The sequence below is a fragment of the Paramisgurnus dabryanus genome, chromosome 7, assembly GCF_030506205.2.
Source record: "Paramisgurnus dabryanus chromosome 7, PD_genome_1.1, whole genome shotgun sequence".
Lineage (NCBI taxonomy): Eukaryota > Metazoa > Chordata > Actinopteri > Cypriniformes > Cobitidae > Paramisgurnus > Paramisgurnus dabryanus.
In genome coordinates this window covers 33,053,264-33,077,361 of record NC_133343.1, presented here as the reverse complement: position 1 = coordinate 33,077,361, position 24,098 = coordinate 33,053,264, and the positions used below count along the sequence as shown (strand labels likewise).

The window sequence follows — 24,098 nt, the reverse complement described above, 5'->3', positions numbered from 1 at the left end:
TCACCCCTCGCTTTTGAAATGCATAGAGAAGCTACAGTAGCTGCCACCGGAAAAAACATGTCATCGTCGGACACAAAAATCTTTGTCCGTTAAGGGCTTCTGTAGAAACGTGGTGCCACAAAATGGCGACTTCCACGTAAGGGGACCCTCGTGCATGTAGATAAAAACATCTCATTCTAAGGTAGTGAAAACATAACGATTTATTATAAAAAGGTCTTTCTACACCCATGATAATGTAGTTTTGTATATTGTATTGCATTTCTGTCAAGAGATCCCTCTAAAAATTACACACTGCACCTTTAAATTACATTGCAAGATTCTTAGAAATGTTCACGTTCAGATACGTGTGACATCACAAGCTTCATAACAACAAGTATTGAAGGGTTAAAGTCAGCAGTTCTCACCTGCTCCTCTGTTTTCAGGTCTCCAAACTCCTCCAGGAAAGTGGTCTCAGACGGGAACTGCGAAGGTTCGAGGAAGTTGAGGAGACTGAAAAGTTCCTCAACCGAGTTCTGCAAAGGGGTTCCTGTTAGAAGAACCTTATGTTCCTTGACAGAGACACACAAAAACAGGCAGTTCAATATACTGCTTAAAGTACACTGTAAAAACTCATTGTACTTAAATCTTTAAGTTTAATCAATTTGAAATTACAAATTAAGGGAGGAGTTGCTATAATAATAAAATTAAGGTGAAATTACTTAAGCTAATTCAACTTTATTTTTATAATTTATAGCTACTCCTCTCTAGGCACGAAAGTTCAAATTAATTATAAATTCAAGTTGATCATTTAAATTTTTTTACATTGTGTAGACTTTTAGAGCAGGGTTCCCACACCTTTTTCAACCTAAATTCAAGGACCTTTCAAGGACTTTCCAGGTCCAATACCCTCAAATTCAAGGACTTAATGTGGGGACAAATTTTAAGTAAGAGCAAGTTTACATTGTGTTACCTTTTAAGACACATTGTTACAGTTCCCATTCGAGGGAACTCACGCTGCGTCACTGCGGTGACACTTTGGGGACGCCTCCAGGAGTAAGTGCATCTGAATGTGTTTATCAAATTCAACCAATGGTGAGGCTTAACGACAAAGATGAAGGCTGCGTCCGAAACCGCATACTTTATAGTAGGTACTGAAAAAGATGAAGTACCTACTTACTTGGCGTTAAAACAGTAGGTACTGGATAGTATGAATCCGGGTAGTATGAATGAGATTCGGACGTACTACATTCGCCATGTTGCTACATCACGTGACATACGTCGTCATCACGTCATGTCATTTCAGCGCGAAAACAGCCGCGTGCCTCTTCTTCTTCGTTGGATAACTCCTCGTCCGGGGCATCATGGGATAGTGAAGCGTCCATCGTATGCACACTGCAAAATCTAACCGGAAGTAGTAGGTCATCCAGGTACTTTTCGCATACTGTTTTTCGAATACTATGTATTCGGACATACTACTTGCCTCGCCTACTGCTTTTCGCGTACTATATAGTATGTAGTAGGCGGTTTCGGACGCAGCAAGGGTGACGTGGGAGCCAGGAAGTATATCGCTATCTGAAATATTGCCAAAGGCGCCGTTACAGGGACGCAGGAAGTATGACAAGGGAGACGCAGCGTATCGTTCCCTTCTCAAGCTCTGACACGCTTATTGATTTATGGAGCGAAGGGTAGCTATCCGATCAGAGAAAACACATGAAGTGACCAGATGTAAAAAAAAGGCCCTTAGACACTTGGGTTTATAGAAATAAGCGAGACGGGACAGAAAATGTTGTCTATCTGTTCACTCATCCATTCCTTCTCCATGTTAAAAAATACATTTCAGCGCTGAAAAGTATATTATAGATTCACATCTAATCACAATGGACACCTAACTAACTGTGGGAGTCTGAAAGATGATTTACTGAAAAATACAGCACTGCGTCAACTTCCACATGCTGGCCATGACTGCAGATATGTAAAGCGATGAGATGAGATTACTCATTCAGTGTGCTGGGAGAGGATGTGCGTATGAAAATGCACTGAAGCAGAAGCTAAATGAGATGCGCGCAAGACAGACGCCACAGCAGTTTAGCTCGCGATTGACCTCACTTCCTCTTTTAAGCAGTAGGTAGATATAAAAATAGATGCATGACACATAAAACCGGTGTCAAATGTCTCTGCACAGTTGGTTAGATGGACCTCAAATTGTTGAAATCGAAAGTTCTGCTTGTCTAAACGATTACTATGTTAAATATGATTACAAACACCTTTTGATCATTGAAAATTCCTGGGGCCTCATTTATAAAGCGTGCGTACGTACAAAACGGGTCTGGAAACGTGCGTATGCCAGTTCCCACGAAAAGGTTGTGATCTATAAAAAAAACCCTGACAGGAGAATGGGCTTGAAGGGTGGGATCTGAGGATGATTCATGTACGCATACTTGCAGGTGACCTGTGACTTATAAAGCCTGAAATTTGCTTTGTTTAATAAGTCTTAATATTTTTTGGCTTTTGTGCATACATAAACTTTTAGTAAGGATCCTAAGCACAGTTTTATAAATGAGACCCCTGATAACTATTTTTAAAGGGGACATATCATGAAGATCTCACTTTTTTCATGTTTAAGTGCTATAATTGGGTCCTCAGTGCTTCTATCAACCTAAAAAATTTGAAAAAGATCAACCAAGTAACTTAAGTTTTGATAACCCATTCCCTGTAGGCATGTAAAAAAAATAGGTGATTGAAATTTGGCTCCCCCTGTGATGTCAGAAAGGGAATAATACCGCCCCTTTATCTGTACTACCCAACCACGACACTGCCATTTAGTGCAGAGAATTTTAACATGCTATAATAAATTATCTGTTAGGGGATTTTGAGCTAAAACGTCACATACGTACTCAGGGGACACCAAAGATTTATTTGACATCTCAAAAAGTCTTGTGAAAGTTCCCTTTTAAATATAATTTCGAACCAAACCATATTTTTTTCAATTAGGGATGTTAACAATTAATCGATCTTTGATTAATTGTCGATAAGAATTATATCGATAAAACTTAATGATTGTCGAAAAAGCAAGCACGTGTGTGCCACGCCTGCACAAAGCACAAAAAGCCGTTTAAAAAAATGAAACAGGGGCGCAGAAGTTAAACTAGCCAACAGTGATGCTCGATGACAAACACACACCTGGGCTTTTAACATCATGCGAGACAAGGCTGGCTGCTAAAGCAACAAAATGGCATCCGCAGTGGATCTTTTAGGGTCCGATACAGAAAATGCAAATACGGTTAGGATACTGAAAGCAAAGACCGTCTTCAGGGAAGCCTGCAAGATTAGCATAGCAACGCTGCTATACACAGGGAAGGAGACCAGAAGCAGTTTTTAATAAACAGATTAAAATGTAATCTTTATTTCTGACAAAAGAAACTAAAATGTAAACTGTAAATGACTGTCGTTACACTCTGAATGGTCCTGTGGGGTTTTTTAATGGAAGGTTGAAATCTTCCTAATATAAGCATCTTTGCTGAACGTACGCCGTAGGTCTAAGCTGAGGTGACAATGGGAAAAGTGCCCTTCGTGTCCTTCTTGGATATAATTACAACAAACGGTGTATCAACGACTCAGAAAGCGAGGTGAACAACTAGAAAACTAACACCTAATGATAATTAAACTTTTATTTTGTCATGGACGCACAGACTTACGTGCGACTGTGCCGAGTGCCCATATGAATTATACTGTGTGTATTATATTTCATTACGAAATTAAATTCATGATTTTTATCAAAACACCAAAAAGCATGCTATTTAGACAAAATTAAATCTTTTAATTTGCGTGAGAAAGCACACATTTATGTCATTGGCTATATATGTCACTGCTGTAAAGGCTTATTGAACTATTACTGTTAATGAGTATTCGATTGATTGATCGTTAATTTAAACGATCATCGAATATGGCATAAATTGACATCCCTAATTTCAATGAAGCAGCCTTGGAAGTCTGTTCAACTGACCAGGTTCATGAGTTTTAGACCCTCCAGAAGTTTGCAATTTCGGTTTTTAAGACGGTGGGCCTCGTCGATCACCACACAGCGCCAGTTAATCTTCTTCAGCTCTGGACAGTCCGCCATGATCATTTCAAATGTAGTGATAACTCCATGAAACTTAAACTGCCCGGCCACTATGTTTCCCTGAGAGAGCAAAGAAAAGACAAAAAAAAACATATTTTTATATTTTTAGTACAAATAGAGGCTGTTTCCCCTGGTATTAAGATGCATTTTGGGCAATCAGATCACAAGTGGACGATGTAAACGAGGTGTGAAATGTTTTGAGCTCGTCCACATTCGACCACAATCAGAAGTAGTTGAAAACGCATTTGTGTGAAACGCCAAAAAATGACGGTCTACTCTCTGCCTATTTTAATACTTGCTGTGAAAGTGGCTCTCCTATTGACTTTGTCCTATCAGTGTGGCTCTCATGAAAAAAGTAGTGAAGTAACCTGGGAATTAACAATTGATGTAAATGAATGTGTCGGACTTACCTGTTCGTCTCTGTTGTACATCTCATACTGCAGGATCATTTGCCGGCTGATCTGACTGCCATGATACACGATGACGTTTATATCGGTCCAGGTACGAAACTCTCTCTCCCAGTTGGTGATGGTGGATAGAGGCGCGATGATAAGAAATGGTCCTCTCAAACCCATGAAGAAGATCTCATACAGGAACGTGATGGACTGGATGGTCTTTCCGAGCCCCATCTCATCGGCCAGGATACAGTTTTTCCTGCATCCAGAGAAAATGGATGTTCATTTGCCAAGCAAGATTGAATTTAGGAGAAACGTAAATCTGTCCTAATCATCTGAAGTATGAATAAAAACTAAGGCTACGGTGTAAGTCCTACGCAGAACGCTTTAGGTGTTTACCTGTTGTACCAGTTGAAGAGCAGCCAGTTCATTCCCTCTAACTGATATTCTCTTAGCTGGTTTCCATTTCTGTAATCTCGAGATCTTTCCAGTTTCTGCCATTGTTCTGGAAGAGGTCTCTCCTGTGTCAGCACAAAAAACAGTGAGCTGAAATTTCTTCTTTTAGTTTAACATACTCACTTAAACGCCCTTAATGGATAGAAAACTGATGTTGAACTACGCACTCATAATGTAAACATACACGGTATCCGCAAAACCAGTCTGAGTAAAAAAAAAGACAGTTTGAATTTGGGGGATTACCAGAAGTTTGACTTCTGGAATTTTCTTGAGGTCTTCAAACTCCTTGATTTTCACAGGGTCAACATCTTCCTGTAGCTCCCAAGTGCTCTCCTCATATGACAGAGAGCACCATTTTACTAGGTAGTGTGTAACTTCCTGTTTACATGCAAACAAAACAAAACAAAAAATGAGAGAATAAGAAAATGTAAAGTACGAATCCTCTATTGAAAGACGATGCCTACAAACTTGCTTTCTTGCGCTACAAGCTCAGGGAATTTCCCATTCAAGTTTGTTTTTTACGTAAAAGCCAATTTAGTCAACATGTAGTCAACAACTTTATTACAGTGGAAAACCAGTAGAGAGTGCAACAACAAACCTTTTTTCTTTGTAATATGCCTTTCTAGAGACTTCATGCGGGCTTTGACCTTTAAATGCGATTTTCTCAAAGTTTGATTTTATGCACCATCAGATTCAGTATTTTCAAAAGGTATTTCGGTCAAATATTGTCCTATCCTAACAAACCATACATCAATGGTTATTTATTTTGCTTTCGGGTGATTTATAAATCTCAATTTCAAAAAATTGACCCTTACTACCCTTATTTGTGGTCCAGGGTCACAAATACTGTTTTAAACCTTTCTGAAAAGACCAACTAAGACCAGCATAAACATCTATGCTGGTTCAGGCTGATCTGGATTTATTAATTATCAACAAAACCTTGCTGGTAAAGCTGGTCAATCAGTTACCAAGCTACTTGACCAAGGAAGGATTGTTGGTTAGTCTAGTAGGAAAACCAGCACACTAGCAGCCAGGTCACAAAATATACTCTCAACTAGTTTTTCCTTAACTAGCAGTAACAGCTACTCACCTCTCCGGTTTCTGTGTCTGTAGTGATAGCGATCTCTAAAACCCGATCAACCTCAATGTAGTCTGGATTAAAGAGGTCTTCATCCGGCTGGAAGGAAAAACATAAACGATCACACATTTATGGCAAATACTGGATATTCCTGCCAGCACTGTCTATTGGTCAGTTAACTGGGTAGTGCCACCCCAAACGTTTTTGGCAATTGATATCAAAAAGCATGTGACCCATGCTTTTCTAATGAGATGAAATGCACACGGTCTAATTTTGAGCTATAGGCAAAGAAATGTAAAAATATGGATTAAGGTTTTCACAAAAAGTACATACATTAAGCCCTCGTCTAGCGATCCCAATGCTCTAAATAGTCATTAAAGTGCACCTATTTCATTGGTAAAACACAACTTTATTTTGTGTTTTTGGTGTAATGCAATGTGTTTGCGTGGTTTATGGTAAAAAAAAAACACAAAACACAAAACTCATCGATTTGAAAAGCGCAGTTTCCACATGGTAAAAAAAAACACAAAACACAAAACTCATCGATTTGAAAAGCGCAGTTTCCCTGATTGGCCAGCTAATCTGTACGTTGATAAGGGCCTGAATACATCTGACGTCAGCCAGAAATGTGACGCTCCTTACCATGTTTGAAAGATTCGCTCACAATGCAATGCTAACAAGAGTTAACTTACAACGCAGTAGGAATTATGATAATGTCGGTCTTCTCTACATCATCAATCCCAAAAAGGAAACTGTTGCCTACAATCCGTGTTTTCTTTGTAGTCCAAGAAAACAATAACTCGCGTCATCATTTACTTTAGGGTATGTACCTTTAGCACATTGTTAACGTACTAATACACACTTATACAACAAGAAATGTAAGATTGTGAATTGGACAATGGGTGCCCTTTAAACATCTAAAATGATCTTTATTAGTTTTTTAGAGGTACTGTCCTAAATGCTTAATCTAATGCAAAGTACATCCACTTGGTTTCAGTTTTAAAACATGCAGAAATTAGAATGAAGTGCAGGACTTTCTTGATGTCAAAAAAGTTATTAAGTGCAACAAGACTAAAAACGATCTTCCTTGCGCTGACTGAAGGATCCGTAGTATGCATGCACACGCAACCCTGATATATACACATATACACAGAATTACAGTTTTAAAAATATCTGTTTGGACAAGAATTCACGCAGATATAATCTGTCTGATGTGTATCATTACATTAGATCAGGGGTGGGGAACCCTGGTCCTGGAGGGCCACTGTCCTGCAGAGTTTAGTTCCAACCCTAATTAAACACACCTGAAAAATCAAATTAAAGTCTTCAGGATTACTTGGAAATGAAATTCAGGTGTGTTTGATTAGGGTTGGAACAAAACTCTGCAGGACAGTGGCCCTCCAGGACCCAGGGTTCCCCACTCCTGCATTAGATCCTTGCATTATAGTGGATCTTACATTTGTCTGCCTCAATGTCAATCAAACAATTAAAGAAAGAAAAAAGTTGAACATATATTTTTCCTATAAATATTGTTTTAGTGTGTGCCAAATCTATTAGTTTTACCAGTGATTTTAAGGTATGGATGCAGCGATTTTGTTTTTGAACCTTAACTCATTCGCCGCCAGCCTTTTTTTGTGATTTTTAAAAAAAGTTTCCAAAAAAAAAACTTACAGGAAAATTCTCTTTAAAAAAAATGTAAACATACAAATATGTCAAATAAAAGGACAGACCCTCTGCTTTCAAACAAACAACACGGGAAAAAACTTTCATCCTATCTATATTTTTTCTCTGCTAATAAACTCTTAAATATGGGTATTTTTCTTCAAAAATACAAATATTTTTATCAAAAAAGCTGAAATAATTGCATTTTTGTAAAGGAATTTTGTTAGAGATCAGATTCAGAATAATTATCAAAAAAAAACGCAGTGTAAAATTAATAAATCATTTTTTGCTTCCGTTTTTTATAATAAATCCAATAGGCGCAATTTAGTGGATAATCGGGGTATTTAATGCAAATGTTTTCTCTTAAATGACGAGATAGAGTCAGCAATTTTCAGAAAAATCGAGTTAAAGATTTTTTATCTCTATCAACTTCAAACAGGTGTAGCTCTGTCATTTATTTTTTTGTCAGATTCCAATAAATCAAACATCCTTTAGGATTTTATTTTTAGAGAATGTCAAAATATATATAACTAATTTTTGAAAATTTGCTCATTCCGACTCAATATGCCAGCACAGGTCACATATTGACTTTAGAGATATGTCCTAGCCTGGAAAACAGAATTGTATGTATGTACTATTAGTGCGGTTGTCTCTGAGATGGTATCTTGACAATGACATTATAAAAATTGACACATTTGACCTTTAGATTCTCAATCTAACTATTGCTATTAGTATTACAAAGATCTCACAATTACATTGTCCTAAATGCATTCCAGTTTCACATTTTACAATATTATTTTTCCTAATGCATCCTTTTAAACATGCTACGAACTTAATCACAGCATGCTTTAGTGAACCCACCTCAGTGAAAATGTGCTTCATTTGTGCCTGCTTGTTTCTGAAGCGCTTGATTTTTTGGTGAATGCGTGGGTCTTTTTCCAGCTCTTCCAAGGTCGCCCATTTACAGTGTAGATAAGAGCTGGCAAAGGGAAAACGCTTAGATATCTGACAACACAAGCTTTGCAATACAGTCCTGATATGCATTGTTTTCTTTTGGAGCAACACTTTGCCAACATCTTGTGCACCTATTTTTCATATGACCACAGATAGAAACTTCGCTGGCTGCGATAAATCACTCCAGTGTTGATTCAGCAAATGGAGGCAGGTTGTGTTACCTCTCCATTAATGATGGATAATTTAATGCATAAATGATTCGATGTAATGCATTAAACAATAAAAGTGAGTTATAGAGGAGTACTTGTAATGCACATTCTTTGTTTGCTCCAACGACCAAACTATAGAGGGGTTTAAAGGACAAAAACCCTGCATACTTACAAATTTCTGTACTTAACGTAAAACTCCTCCAACACTTCTGGTGGTTCATCAGGAGACGTCTAAATGAAAATATGAGATTGAACACTTTTTTGTGTTGTTTGTAATTATTCAATCTGTTTGAGTCTAACTTGTATTGTAAGATGCTAAACGGTCTCTACAGGAGACCCCTGTACCTCTTTCTTGACCGTTCGCACTGAGAGTATCTTCTCAATGATATTGGCTTCATCTTCAGGGGGTTCCTGGAAAGAAAGCATATGGGGGTCATTCTTGTGTGTGTTTATGTGTGTTTACCCTGCACAGAAGTAGGGCAGGTGTGCGGTGTAGCATAATAGCAGATGTTGCTACGGTTACCTCAGCCTGCCAAGCAAGGGTAGAGGAAGAGAGGGCGGGAATTCGGCCCGAGCCCAAAACAGCGATGGTCTCCCCATCATCATCTACGACCTTGAAATCAAGATCTTCATTATACTTTCGACGCTTTACCTGACGCCCCGAACGCCTCTTCTGTAGTGCGAGAGAGAAATAGAGAGAGACAGAAAGAAACCGATAAACAAAAAATGCCTCTTATTTGAGCTGTAAAGTTGTTTAAATTGTCTAAATCAATTCTACTGTGGTGTGACTTCTTATATAAATGAATGAAGTTTTTATGCGTATGCAAGTTATGATACCATTGTAAAAGAGTGCAGCAGGGATGACATATTTTTGTAGGACATTGGTTACCTTGCCAAAAAGCCCATTTATTTTTCCCATAGACATTTGTTAAACACAGAACTTATTTTTTGCGATAATCCAAAAGTTTATGACACTTACACGCTTTGTCTACCAAGATAATCTTTACAGATGAAGACAACTTTTTTCCCATAGACATTGGATTATTGCAAAAAATAAGCTCTGTGTTAAACAAAAGTTTATGAAACTTACACGTTTGGTCCAGCAAGATAATCTTTACAGATAAACACAACTTTTATGAATTTTGAAGGGACACTGAAAGGACACTGAAGGGACACTTGTTCTTCGCCATAAAGCCCATATATTTTTCCCATAGACTTTTGGATTATCGCAAAAAAATAAGCTCTGTGTTTAACAAAAGTTTATGACACTTGCACGTTTGGTCCAACAAGATAATCTTTACAGATGAACACAACTTTTATGAATTTAGACATCAATAGACATCGCTGAGTGTCATCTGGAAGGTTTTTTGACATGTGTGTATTGTGATTGTTTATGTTATGTGTGTCAAACAAGTGCACCGCAACAAAATTTAACTCCCAACCTTCCCCTGTTAGCTGTGGTGTTCCCCAAGGCTCTGTCCTAGGACCCCTTTTGTTCCTAATTTACCTTCTCCCACTAGGCAATATTTTTTCAAAATTTGGTATTAGATTCCACTGTTACGCTGATGATACGCAGCTTTATATATCCACCAACCCTGACTCCATCCTTCCCCCTCCCTGTCTTACCAACTGCCTTCATGAAATAAATGTCTGGTTTTCTGCAAATTTCCTTAAACTTAATGGCAGTAAGACTGAAGTCCTTCTCATTGGTACTAATTCTACTCTCTCCAAGTCAAGCAGTTTTTCTTTACCTATTGACGGTTCCTCTATTTCTCCTTCTCACCAGATTAGGAACTTGGGGGTTATCTTTGACAGCACCCTTTCATTTGAAGCCCATATTAATAATATAACCAGGTCTTGTTATTTCCATCTCCGCAATATCACTCGTCTCCGGCCATTTCTCACTTCACATAGCTCTTCTATTCTTGTTCATTCGCTTGTAACTTCTCGTATTGATTACTGTAATTCTTTATTATTTGGTTTACCACACAAATCTCTTCGTAAACTTCAGTTGATTCAGAATTCTGCAGCTCGCATCATAACCCGGACCTCACTTACTCAACATATTACCCCATCACTCCAACAATTACACTGGCTTCCAATCAAATTCCGAATTGAATTTAAAATTCTCCTCCTCACGTACAAATCGCTTCATAGCCTCGCTCCACCTTACCTTTCCGACCTTCTGCAGCCCCACACCCCCTCTCGAACTCTGCGCTCCTCTTCATTGGGTCTCCTTCATACTCCTTCTGCTCGCCTAACCACCATGGGCCATAGGGCCTTTAGCCGTGTTTCTCCTCGTCTTTGGAATTCTCTCCCAGCTAACATCCGTATATCAGATTCATTAGACCAATTCAAAGTTAAACTTAAAACTCATTTATTTAGACTTGCTTATCTTTCTTGATTACTTTGTACACTCAAGTCTAGTATTTTTATTTTTATTTTTTATTTTTATTGATATTTTTGTTTGTTGGTACTTCTGATATTATTGTTACTGTTGCTTGTGTTGTACGGTGACCTTGAGTGGTTTGAAAGGCGCCTTAAATAAAATGCATTATTATTATTATTATTATTACTGCTGTGAAAAAGAATTTCCCCATTGCGGACAATAAAGTAAAAGTAAAGTAAGTAAAAGAAAAGTAACACAACTTTTATGAATTTTGAAGGGATGCTGGTTCCTTGCCAAAAAGCCCATACATTCTTCCCATAGACTTTTGAATTGTCGCAAAAAAAGTTGTGTGTTTCACTAAATTTATGACACTTGCACGTTTGGTCCAACAAGATAATCTTTACAGATGAACACAACTTTTATGAATTTTAAAGGGACACTGAAGGAACACTGGTTCCTCGCCATAAAGCCCATATATTTTTCCCATAGACTTTTGGATTATCGCAAAAAATAAGCTCTGTGTTTAACAAAAGTTTATGACACTTACACGTTTGGTCCAGCAAGATAATCTTTGCAGATAAACACAACTTTTATGAATTTTGAAGGGACACTGAAAGGACACTGAAGGGACACTGGTTCCTCGCAATAAAGCCCATATATTTTTCCCATAGACTTTTGGATTGTCGCAAAAAAATAAGCTCTGTGTTTAACAAAAGTTTATGACACTTGCACGTTTGGTCCAACAAGATAATCTTTACAGATGAACACAACTTTTATGAATTTAGACATCAATAGACATCGCTGAGTGTCATCTGGAAGGTTTTTTGACATGTGTGTATTGTGATTGTTTATGTTATGTGTGTCAAACAAGTGCACTGCTGTGAAAAATAATTTCCCCATTGCGGACAATAAAGTAAAAGTAAAGTAAGTAAAAGAAAAGTAACACAACTTTTATGAATTTTGAAGGGATGCTGGTTCCTTGCCAAAAAGCCCATACATTCTTCCATAGACTTTTGAATTATCGCAAAAAAAAGTTGTGTGTTTCACTAAATTTATGACACTTGCACGTTTGGTCCAACAAGATAATCTTTACAGATGAACACAACTTTTATGAATTTTAAAGGGACACTGAAGGGACACTGGTTCCTCCCCAAAAAAGCCATTCATTTATCACATAGACTTTTGAATTATCGCAAAAAAAGTTTTGTGTAACTAATGTTTATTACACTTGCATGTTTGGTCCAACAAGATAATCTTTACAGATAAAAACAACTTTTATGAATTTTGAAGGGACACTGAAGGGACACTGGTTCCTCACCATAAAGCCCATTCATTTTTCCCATAGACTTTTGGATTATCGCAAAAAAATAAGCTCTGTGTTTAACAAAAGTTTATGACACTTGCACGTTTGGTCCAACAAGATAATCTTTACAGATGAACACAACTTTTATGAATTTTGAAGGGACACTGAAAGGACACTGAAGGGACACTGGTTCCTCGCCATAAAGCCCATATATTTTTCCCATAGACTTTTGGATTATCGCAAAAAAATAAGCTCTGTGTTTAACAAAAGTTTATGACACTTGCACATTTGGTCCAACAAGATAATCTTTACAGATGAACACAACTTTTATGAATTTAGACATCAATAGACATCGCTGAGTGTCATCTGGAAGGTTTTTTGACATGTGTGTATTGTGATTGTTTATGTTATGTGTGTCAAACAAGTGCACTGCTGTGAAAAATAATTTCCCCATTGCGGACAATAAAGTAAAAGTAAAGTAAGTAAAAGAAAAGTAACACAACTTTTATGAATTTTGAAGGGATGCTGGTTCCTTGCCAAAAAGCCCATACATTCTTCCCATAGACTTTTGAATTATCGCAAAAAAAGTTGTGTGTTTCACTAAATTTATGAAACTTGCACGTTTGGTCCAACAAGATAATCTTTACAGATGAACACAACTTTTATGAATTTTGAAGGGACACTGAAGGGACACTGGTTCCTCCCCAAAAAAGCCATTCATTTATCACATAGACTTTTGAATTATCGCAAAAAAAGTTTTGTGTAACTAATGTTTATTACACTTGCATGTTTGGTCCAACAAGATAATCTTTACAGATAAAAACAACTTTTATGAATTTTGAAGGGACACTGAAGGTACACTGGTTCCTCGCCATAAAGCCCATAAACTTTTCCCATAGACTTTTGGATTATCGCAAAAAGTAAAATCTGTGTTTAATAAAAGTTTATGAGACTTGGACCTTTTGTCCAACAAGATAATTTTTAAAGATGACCACAACTTAAAATCTAAATGCGTTTACTCGAATTAAAAAGCTAACATTATGCTATAAGTGAACTACACAACGGTCTCTCAACATCACTGTCATTACCACCAAGCTTCAGACAGCTCTTTCAAACTTGATTAAACACATTTTAAAACATGTTTCCTGATAAGGAAATACTCTGTGGATGAATCTTTGTTGGGAATTGTGTGCATGTTGCATTGTTTTTGAGATCCTTTAACGTTTAAAGTCTTTATAGTCCCATGTAGCAATGTCAAAGCTTTAAAAAGTCACGAGTGGGGGTATTACTGGTGTGCTTTATGTCGTAGAATAAAACGTAAAAATATCTTAGGCTTGTGGTAATCCAAGATCTTATTTAAGGCGTTTAACCAAAACCCCATTAAAAAAAACATTGACTTCGGGACATTGGAACCGGAAGTGCTAAAATGCCAACTCGCTTTCAGGTTTTGCTTACAAAAATACATCATCCCTGCGGCACTCACACACACATGACATTAGAGTTGAATGGACAAATTGTCATGGCCATATTATCCTCCTAAGACTTTGGTTTGCCTTTTTTTTTCAGATTTCTTCCAGCTGTTTGAAGTTAGGAAGCACCAATAAATATAATAACCAAATATTTTTCTTTGAACATGAAGCAGTGTAATTATCCACATTTGTGTACAACAGGTTCCAGTTACACAGAGTTATCTATTATGGTGAAAACAACAAAAAATGTGATATCCATGTATGTGGACACACCAGGTCTTAGGAGACTAACCTTCCCATTTTTGAATATACTTTATATACCTTTAAACACACAAGTAAAAGATTCTCGCATACCAGTCTCGTCCTAAAATGCACGATATTTGGGAAAGCTTTGCCAAATGACTTGAATTATTTATGTGAAAGGAATTAACTTGATTGTATGCTAGTTGCTAGTTGCATGATGGTATTACATACCTCCTGTCAAGCGACCAGATTGTGTTATTAAAACCGTAATATTTGGTACCACCATAAAATGTTATCTGTGATTTGTCTTTGGTGTTTGAAACCGTTCTTATATAGTGTAGATAACAGATTATCACAGTCACTCACAGTGTCCATGGGGTCAATGCTCTCCTCTCCTCCAGTGGCCAGTGTGCTGAGAGACGCCGTGTCATCGCTCTCCACTGCCTCCAAGAGCGCATCACTTTTCCTCTTGCCCTTCTTCCTCTTCTCTGGTGGCATGGCACCCTGATCTCTGCAGAACACAGCAGCACATGCTGTTAAAATCCATCTTACCCACTCCTAATTCATCTTACCAGCTCCTGTATAGCTTGACAAATCTCAGATGAAACCACACAAAGTACCGTTTGACTGACAGGTAGGACATGTTGTGCTGGGCATATGCTTCCCAGTTGTATGTGGACAATTGGAAGGAGCCAAATTTCGCTGGAGCAGCACTTGAATTTGTGCCATATTAGTTTTTGGTTTTAAATAGTGGGTAGGTGCCACAAGAAGTATAGAAGTCCAAAAAGACCAGCATTGCTGGGTAATGAAGTGTGTTTTGGAGCCTCCGGAGGTTGCATATGCAGGCTGCATGTCATCAAGCCTGGTTTATTATTTTCAGACATTTGCAAGTCATAAGCATATTACAACAATGTATGATTACAAAGAATAACAGTCAACTTTATAATTGTTAATGTTGTGAAATAAGACAGTCTTGATGACGTATGCAGCTTGCAAATGCGACCTCCGGAGGCTACAGTCTTCGGATTGAGAAATGGCCAATATCAATATAAAAAACTGTATATGTACACATTGTACTGCTCTAATAGAATATATATAATGTTTTCTTTTCTTGTTTTTAACAATTCATTTATCTTAACACTGGAAATGAGTAAAGATAAAAATGCATTTAAATCATGTGCATTTTAGGAACACTTTGTGCTTATTTACCGACATTCAAGTCATTCCAAACTTAAACTTACTTTGGCTTCCTCCCTCTTTTCGAGGGTGGATGTGTTGTAGCGTTCTTGGCCTGCGTTTTCACCTTCACTTCTTGACCTTTCTTGCCCTTTTTGATCTCCTTTTTAGCTTGCACCTCCTTCTTCTTGTGAACCTTTTGTTCCTTCGGGGCCTTCGACTTTCTCGGAAGAAGCTCCTTTGCTTCTTTTTGCTCCTTCCTCTTTGGTTTAACATCGCCGCGTCCATCTTTCGGCCACTCCGGCGCTTTCTTCTCTTTTTTCCTACGTTTCTTCTTCACTCTGGACCCGCCCCCTCCATCGTCCTCTTCGCTGTTGATTGGCGAGGGCGACGGGCAGAGACCCGGGCTGGCGGTCGCGGACCCCGCCTCCCGTAACCCAGAGTGCTTTGGGTGAGCCATGCAGTGATTGGGCGGGCCTCCGATGATTCGTAACTGGTCTTTGCCCAAGTGCCCGATGGGAAATGTCGTTTGTGCGTTTTGGTCAGAGGCATGTGAGGCAGCGGCGGATGGAGTGTGCTTTAGTACGTGGGTGGCAGACATCTGGAAAAACAACAAAGTTTGCTTAGAAGTCAACAAAAGATCATTTAAATTAAACACTATTCTTGCTGTTTTGGCTGATTTTGACCAGACAGACCACTTCACAAACATGCTCAGCTTTAAAGTACAGATGTTTACACTTAGCATTGACGTTTTTCTTGCATCTGTGTTACTTGATTTGTCTAAATCATCCTTTGAGGGATTGCGCTATATCCCAGTTATATATAGGTTCGATACCAGGGTACATGCGTACTGATAAAATGTATACCTTGAATGCACTTTCAAGACCATTTGGATAAAAGCGTTTGCCAAATGTAAATCGTACAATGGCCCATTTCAAACCACAAAGAATAAACAAAATCTTGGTGACATATTAACGTATGCATTCACAAAAAAAATCATGTAAGGATATGGAGAAATCTTACAGACTTTAGTGGTTCTTAAAGATGTCCAAATACATTTTAGGACACATTTAAAACTTCATTTACTTGATATGACTGCACATAAAACAAGCACAAAACACAGCGACCTGTACAGAGCTCTTTGTGTTTGTAGTACATTTAGCCCAGCGCATCTCGTTCGGCACAGTGTGTTTATTTTTAACCGAGCCAAGTATTGCAGCACACATGTGGAACAGGATGCGCATGTGCACGCACCCCGGCAGAGCATGCGACTGCAGGCAGGTATGGGGATAATGTCAATGAATCATGCGCTTTCCGAAGCAAGCCGGCTGGAATCAGGGCCGTTGTCATGGCAACAGGCTCGGGACCAAGCTGCGGGAAGCGGCAACGTAAACACGCAGTCTCCGCTGTAACCCTTTCCTCTCCCGTGTCTAAAAAGCATCAACCTCATTGTTCTCTTAACGCAACATTAGCAATGTCTACAGGGGTAGAGGCATGAACTGCGTTTTAACTTTGCCACACAGAGACAGGAAGTATAAACATCTTAGCTGCTGTAACTTCCTGTAACTGTCCTTTTCCCTTTCTTTTTTTTTCCTTTTCTGTCTGTCTCATATGAATACGTACACAAACACATACAAAAGCAAGCATACGTTCTTTTATATATGCTGCAGATGATTCCCATGATGTGCCGCAATATGCATGCGTGCCAGGCAAATCTGCCAGCTGTAAACACAGACACACACACACACACACACACACACACACACATATGCTGCAATCAAATTCCCTATGAATCAATACCAACTCCCAAACACGACAGCTGCAGTTCAGTCAATGCGAACTCCATCTCCACAGTAAAAACCTAAACGCACCTTTCTCAGATGTGCCGTTTAAGACACGCACTCACAACTTCCCTTCTCTAACATGTATCCAAAATATCTGTACAATGAGCCAATAAAAAAAATATTACAAGATTATTATAATGATTATGGACTTAAAATTATTGTTTGAGAGACTGGCTATGTTTACATGCTCAAAATGTTGTCAATCTGACTGAATATAATTCGACTCAAGGTTACAACAATACAGTTTTAATTTTCTAATTAAAATGTTCGTTACATGTACATTATCCAAACCAAGCGTCTGCGCAAGCGCACAGCCAGGGTTGCCAGATTCGTGCATGAAAACCAGCCCAAAGGACATTCAAAACTAGCCCAAAACTTAGCCTAAATACCAATAATAACTAATATAATAAACAATATCATTTCATCTTTAACCATAAAAAATCAACTCACAGAAATAGTTTAAAAGTAGCCCAAATCTGAACTCCGCCAAAAAGCGGAGCACTTTGCAACGCAGCGCACAGCATCTCCTGTCGAGTTTACACTTTATCTCTGAATAAATGTCTGCTGGCTTTATGCTATTTAGGGTCGGGGTGCTCAGATTTTGATCAGTACATAAAGCAAAAGTGTGTTTACAAGATGCTAGGCTGCTACAATTTGCTGGTGATATTAACAGGGGTCCTCTAAATGTTGTTTTAATTCAAAATATTAAAACAATTTAATTAGGCAACAAAATGCATTATTAGGCTAAAAAAAATTAACATTAAAATAAAGATTCCCATGTTAAAATCTATTTAGTAAATTAAATTTTTTTATGTAGGATGTTAATGGTAAAAAATATTGGTTTAACTTATAAAAGTAAATTACCTGGTTGTCTTAAGATTATGAGTTAATTTGACCTAAAAATATTAGTTACACAACTCAAATACACAATAATTATTTTGAGTCCAAAAGGTTTTAAGGCAACCAGGTAACTTTTTTAAGTTAAAGCAACAAATCCTTTGTTACAGTGAATGTGACTGTGTATATAAAAATGATTGTTTTAATGTATTTATCTTTTTACCGTAAGCATCATAACAAAGTATGTAAAATAACCTCTTAATTTGATACATGTAAGGGAGTCAGGCCGAATACCAAAACACACTTGTAGCCAATCAGCAGTAAGGGGCGTGTCTGTCTACTAACTAACATTGTTGCCTGGGTCTATCAAAAGAATGTTTGTTTAGGTGAATTCACATGTCAACATTGTCTTTCAGACATCATGCACCCCGTCTTTAAAGGAAATTCTAGTCGCTGAAATAAATGATACAATTATACACAAAACCATCTCGAATTTTAGCTTTTACAGTGTAGTCATTGTCAAGATTACAAAATTGCATACTTGCATTCTCACCACCAACTTTATGAGGTACTTTCAGATACACACTTAAAATAAAGGTGCTAAAAAGTTTTTTTTTTGCAGTGATACCATATGCCCCTTTTCCACCAAGGCAGTTTGAGTGCTGGCTCAGCTCTTTCTTTTTCGACATCCAAAGCACCAGCTCTGAACCAGGAAAAGTGGTTCTTAAGTAGCACCAAAACATTGCTGGTCTAGACTTAAGAACTACTTTAATTATATTCTTGATTGCAACCTCCATTTATTTATATTGCGTCCAGATGCCAATGTAGGTAAGCGAAGTCATGACCATTTACAGTGTTTATATAAATTACGTCGAGCTGCACATACACGTTGGATTCGCCGCGGTTGGATGCCAATGTTAGGGGCGGCCAAAATTTCTATCGCTGGTATACTTCTTAATTTCCATTGATAAGGTATACATCCAATAACGGTATGAATGTTAAAAACCCCTTGGGATAAACTACAAAGAATGGCCACAACGAATGTCTGTACCTACAAACTTCTTTCTTGATACTAACTAACCCGAACCCTTTTCGTACTTGTGAGTGGCAGCTTTTTTATACTTTAAAGTCCCAACCAGAGTAATTGATCGCACCGTAGAGCACGGCGTATGGTTGCTTAGCTACGAAACATGCCACAGCAGCGTGCTTTAGAAAGAAGAAGCGCCTTGACCCCCGTTTAACACACGTTTTTAGACGTGAAAAGCGAACGGCCCGGTACACTGTAATGTATATCGAAATATCGGAAATGTGTTTAGGAACCTTATCACCGTATTTGAAAAAAAATATATGAAAATATATTAATATTGGATTATTGTCAAGCCCTTGCCAATGTAGGTATGCAAAGCCAATGACCATTAATACTAATGCAACATCTAAAATCGTTGATGGTGTGTTTGTGTTTGGCGCTGCCATGCTAACATTGCTGGGAAAGATGAGATGTATACAGTGACGTAAGACTTGGCTCTGTAGTCTCTCTCTCTATCTCTCTCCCTCTCTCGCCCATGGAAAGGCAAACCACTTTTTAGTAGCATCACCAGTTGAACCAACTTCAAACCAGCAACAGCACTAGCTCTGAACCAGTACCCGGTTCATTCTGGTGGAAAGGGGGCAGAATTATGTTTGGTTCCCCAAAGAACCTTTAAGTCAGCTTTTGTAGTTCCCCAAAGAACCAAACAAGTCAGCTAATGTTTGGTTCCCAAAATAACCTTTAAGTCAACTTTTGTAGACTTTGTAGTTCCTCAAAGAACCAAACAAGTCAGCTCATGTTTGGTTCCCCAAAGAACCTACCTTTTGTTCTTCAGAAGGTTCTATGGATGTTAAAGTATTGAACCATACAACCTGACAAAAGCCCTTTGGGAACCTTTAATTTTAAGTGTGCAAACTGAGCCTCGTCAAAATCACAAGGGTAAAGTTTCAAATCTTTGCCAGCTAGCGTACAGCATGTCTGTCTTTATACCTAAACATGAACTATAAGAAACCCAGCAATTACATCCAGAAAAATCTCTCAACTAACTTAAACGTAGAGCCTCCACTTCCTTTTTAAAAGATTCAACATAATTTAAAGGAATCAAACTCGGCAGGTTTAAGTCTGTAGATTGACGTTTTTTAGTAGGCCTCATTGTAAAGCTGTCCAGGGCCTTTAGGCAACCAGACTTTAATTCACTTGTCTAGCAGAAAGGGAATAGAGCAATCTCTTACAAACCAGCCTAATTTAGAGTTTCACACCACTGAAATTCAAATCTAAATGCAGGTCATTTGCATGAGAGTGATAAAAAACAACCAGAGAACTGGAGGTGAACCTGATTTTATGCATGCATGCTCTTTGGACTTACAGTGAAGATAAAAAAATCTAAAATAAGGAAAAGAGACTTTAAAGACTTTTAAGTCCAGAACTTTATAATAACTGAAAGTCCTCTGTAGCACAAAAATGAGAATCGTGTGAGAGAATCGTGATCTCATTTCCCACAGAGAAAAAACGTGATTCACATTTTAGCAAGAATGATGCAGCCCTAGTACACATTAGATATCCATGCACCTAAAATTGTTTGCATCCACCAACGTACATCACATACCAAAGAATTACATCTTGTCCACGTTAACTTTAGCTAACTCCAATGCTATGTAGAGAAAGTGCTGTCTAGTTCAAAAGATCCAAGATCTGCTGTGCTTGACCAAAGCCGTTCTGATCCGACCAACAATCTGACAACTCAGGTGCTTTTCCACATAAAGGTGAGACTTACTACAACCCACTAAATCTACCATTGACATTTAACAGAGAAGCAATAGTGATCGGGGTACCCAAACTGACCAAAATCACAAGCTGCCCGATCACAATATTAGCTAAGATTAACTTATAAATGTGACAACAGATTTGCTTTGTACTACTCTCATAAGTGTGAAAATAAAAGGGTGTATGTGAATATGCAGTATGCAAATACAAGGCAAATAATCACACGATTTACAATCTATTGTGGATTGTTGTGCATCAGTATAACAAAAAAATCTTTCATATGATCTGAAATCTATAGGGAACTTGTTATAAAATGTAAAGAAATAAATAACAATACTTCCTCTAAAGTTCATCTATAGTGGACCATTTCAGGTCAAGTTGGCTTTTATTGTCGTTTCAACCATGTACAGTAAGCACAGTAAGTTATTAACAAAACAACAAGACATTTTAGCACCAACCAGATTCACATTTTCTGGTAATGAGCTGTTATATATGCAGTACATATAGACGGTTTCAGCAGTAACAACATAAACAAGCGGCTGTCGTGGTCCACACATAACTTCCGGTAAGCTCAGCTAAGAATAAATAACAACAAAGTTCTTTAAACATAGCAAAAAAACAACAAATAAATTACTTGGGAAACCAAAACATTTGTTATTTTCGACGACACATTTGTTCAAGAGATCAGTTAAGCAACAAGTCAGACCATTAAAAAAAGAAACCGGAAGCAAAAGTTCGGATCCAGACATGTATCGCGTCAGCGCACGTGCGTCCGATGAAACCGTCTATAGAAAAAAATGTATAAACAAAGCAAACTGTTTGGATCCATGATTCATGAGTTTTAATAAAATAATGTTTCTACACATCACTAAACAGTGTTGCACAAAAACCCTTTTTTTTACTTTGGTTGAAATTTCATTGGAAAATACTATGGAATGCCATTGATTTCTAAACAAACATTGTTCAAATAATTAAAACTTTAAAGAAATTAAACATTCTCAAAAGATTCTCCAACATAACATTAAAATTTGAATTTTAGAATTATCATTATCATTGCACCACCCTTAATGCCGAGCCATAATCGTAAACCCGACAACATCACTTGGTTTGCTCAATGGTGCACGATGGTAAGCTAATCTTGCATTAAGCAATGACGCTGGTAGTGACGATTCTCTCTGACCAATCAGTGATCGGCAGTGTTACACATCACGTTTTAGTATCGGTAAGGCTCGCTTGAAACCTCAACCAATGTGGTATTAAAAAAAGAATGAGAGAGGTACTAGGTACTGTTCACTAGGGCTGCACAATTAATCGAAAAACAATTACAGGTGAAACATTTACATAAATCACACTTTTACCATTTACAGGGTTCCCACACCTTAGTTAACTTCAAATTCAAGGAGTCCTTTCAAGGACTTTCCAGGTCCAATACTTGGAGGTACCCAGGGGTAAGTGCGTCTGAATGTGTATATCAAATTCAACCAATAATAAGGCTTAACGACAAAGACAGGGTGACGCCGAAGCCAGGAAGTATATCGCCATCTAAAATATTGCCAAAGACGGCGTTACAGGGACACAGAAAGTATGCAGAGGGAGACGCAGCGTCTCGTTCCCTTTTCAGGGAACAACAGTTACATACGTAACCAGAGAAGTTTTCATGTGTCAAACACAACTATGCAAAAAAGCATTTTGGTATGAATCAACATTCGCATACAGAATATCATGATATTATCCTACACTACACAGGGAATTATATAGATTTTTTCCCAGAAAAGTTATTGCATAAAATAGATTCAAGCACTTTCAATGACCTGTATCTATGTATGTATATTTTCAAAAACTTCCCAGGGCCTTGAATGCCCCCCCCCCAGATTCACAAACTTTTAAGGATTTCCAGGACCCGTGGGAACCCTGAATTTACCATGCAGCTGCTTTACAGAAAGTTATAAAACTTCAGTGTAAAGTCTATTAATCAACAATAATAATCGCAATTACAATATCAAGGTAATTAATCAACATTTATGATTTTTGTCATAATCGTGCAACCCTACTGTTCCAAGTGGAAAACCCCCCAAAAGTACTGAGCCCTACTACGCAGTAGAAAAATGCCATAAAAGCAAGAAAATCTACTCGAGAACAATAATATAGTGATCTGATAACCTTTAGCATTAACATTTCTGTCAGTGTGAATGAGAAATTACATCAACCTCAGACAGCGCTACATGCAGGTGCATATCTGTAAATGTCATTTGTAGTATAATTGCCAAAAAACACATTCCTGTCTATAATTTTCCCAGCTATGTACAGGTTCAAAAGAAAACAATTGAAAACACTGACACGTACACACATACAACATTTCAAGGAATATTATTGGTCTGCCTGCCATCGACATGCAGTAAGGAATGTAGGTAAGGTAGTCACAAAATCAGATCTGCCCTCCAGTGAAATGCAATCACAGGTCACAGGAGACGCATGTTAAAGCCATGTCTTGGCTAACCATAGAAAGAGATATTAATGCCAAGTGTAAACATGGCGGGCATATATATGCAAAACCATAAGCTACAGCTTCTAGCATTACACACACAGATGGTTGATATTAATTAGACATGCAGCAGTAATGACGCCTAAATGTTAATGTGACTACTAGTTTGCAAATTACATTTTACACCAAGTTAATGTTGTGCACATGACAACACATAATAAACTTAAAGGTTTGCTTTAACCTAAATACGGGACAGAAGACCTTGCAGCAGACAGAGGATTGCCCCTAGAGATGCCCAGACAGTGGGCACCTGACTCAAGCATCATATCAGAAAGGTTGTGTGCAGTTTGCTCCGTGTCCACATACAGACACTGAAAACACATTCACAGACAACATTCTCTCTCTCTCACTGTCTGGTGGTTTGTGAAAAGCTTCTCAACAATTCACTTTCTTATCCTTTAGAAAAAGAACTAGGCCTTATCACCAGTGGTGAAGAAAACCACCAATGGTAAAATCACTGTAAAACTGTAAAAACACACAAACCATCATGGCTTATAGTAGGGGTGGGCGATAAACCGGTAGACAAAATTAACCGGTAGAAATTTGTCAACCGGTAGAGATTTTGGACTATCGTTTCTATCGAGGTTACGTGCCCACGTCACGCTCCTGTGCGTGTGGTCGCGAAAACGTAACGTTTGTACACGTATTTAA

The 24,098-nt window shown here is 38.0% G+C and overlaps 1 protein-coding gene across 4 annotated transcripts in view; it reads right to left on the bottom strand.

Moving 5' to 3' along the window:
• The window catches only part of chd6 (chromodomain helicase DNA binding protein 6), a 55,284-nt gene that overhangs the window by 22,993 nt on the left and 8,193 nt on the right, over positions 1-24,098 (bottom strand). For all 4 annotated transcript variants that reach the window (XM_065279600.2, XM_073815247.1, XM_065279603.2 and 1 more), the window contains 12 exons: positions 15,499-16,034; positions 14,624-14,768; positions 9,377-9,526; positions 9,199-9,264; positions 9,026-9,084; positions 8,552-8,669; positions 6,041-6,127; positions 5,194-5,328; positions 4,894-5,015; positions 4,510-4,753; positions 3,983-4,159; positions 405-548 (listed from right to left, as the gene is read on the bottom strand). In XM_065279600.2, coding sequence (XP_065135672.2) covers positions 405-548; positions 3,983-4,159; positions 4,510-4,753; positions 4,894-5,015; positions 5,194-5,328; positions 6,041-6,127; positions 8,552-8,669; positions 9,026-9,084; positions 9,199-9,264; positions 9,377-9,526; positions 14,624-14,768; positions 15,499-16,034 — 1,983 coding nt within the window. The remainder of the gene's footprint in view (positions 1-404; positions 549-3,982; positions 4,160-4,509; positions 4,754-4,893; positions 5,016-5,193; positions 5,329-6,040; positions 6,128-8,551; positions 8,670-9,025; positions 9,085-9,198; positions 9,265-9,376; positions 9,527-14,623; positions 14,769-15,498; positions 16,035-24,098) is intronic.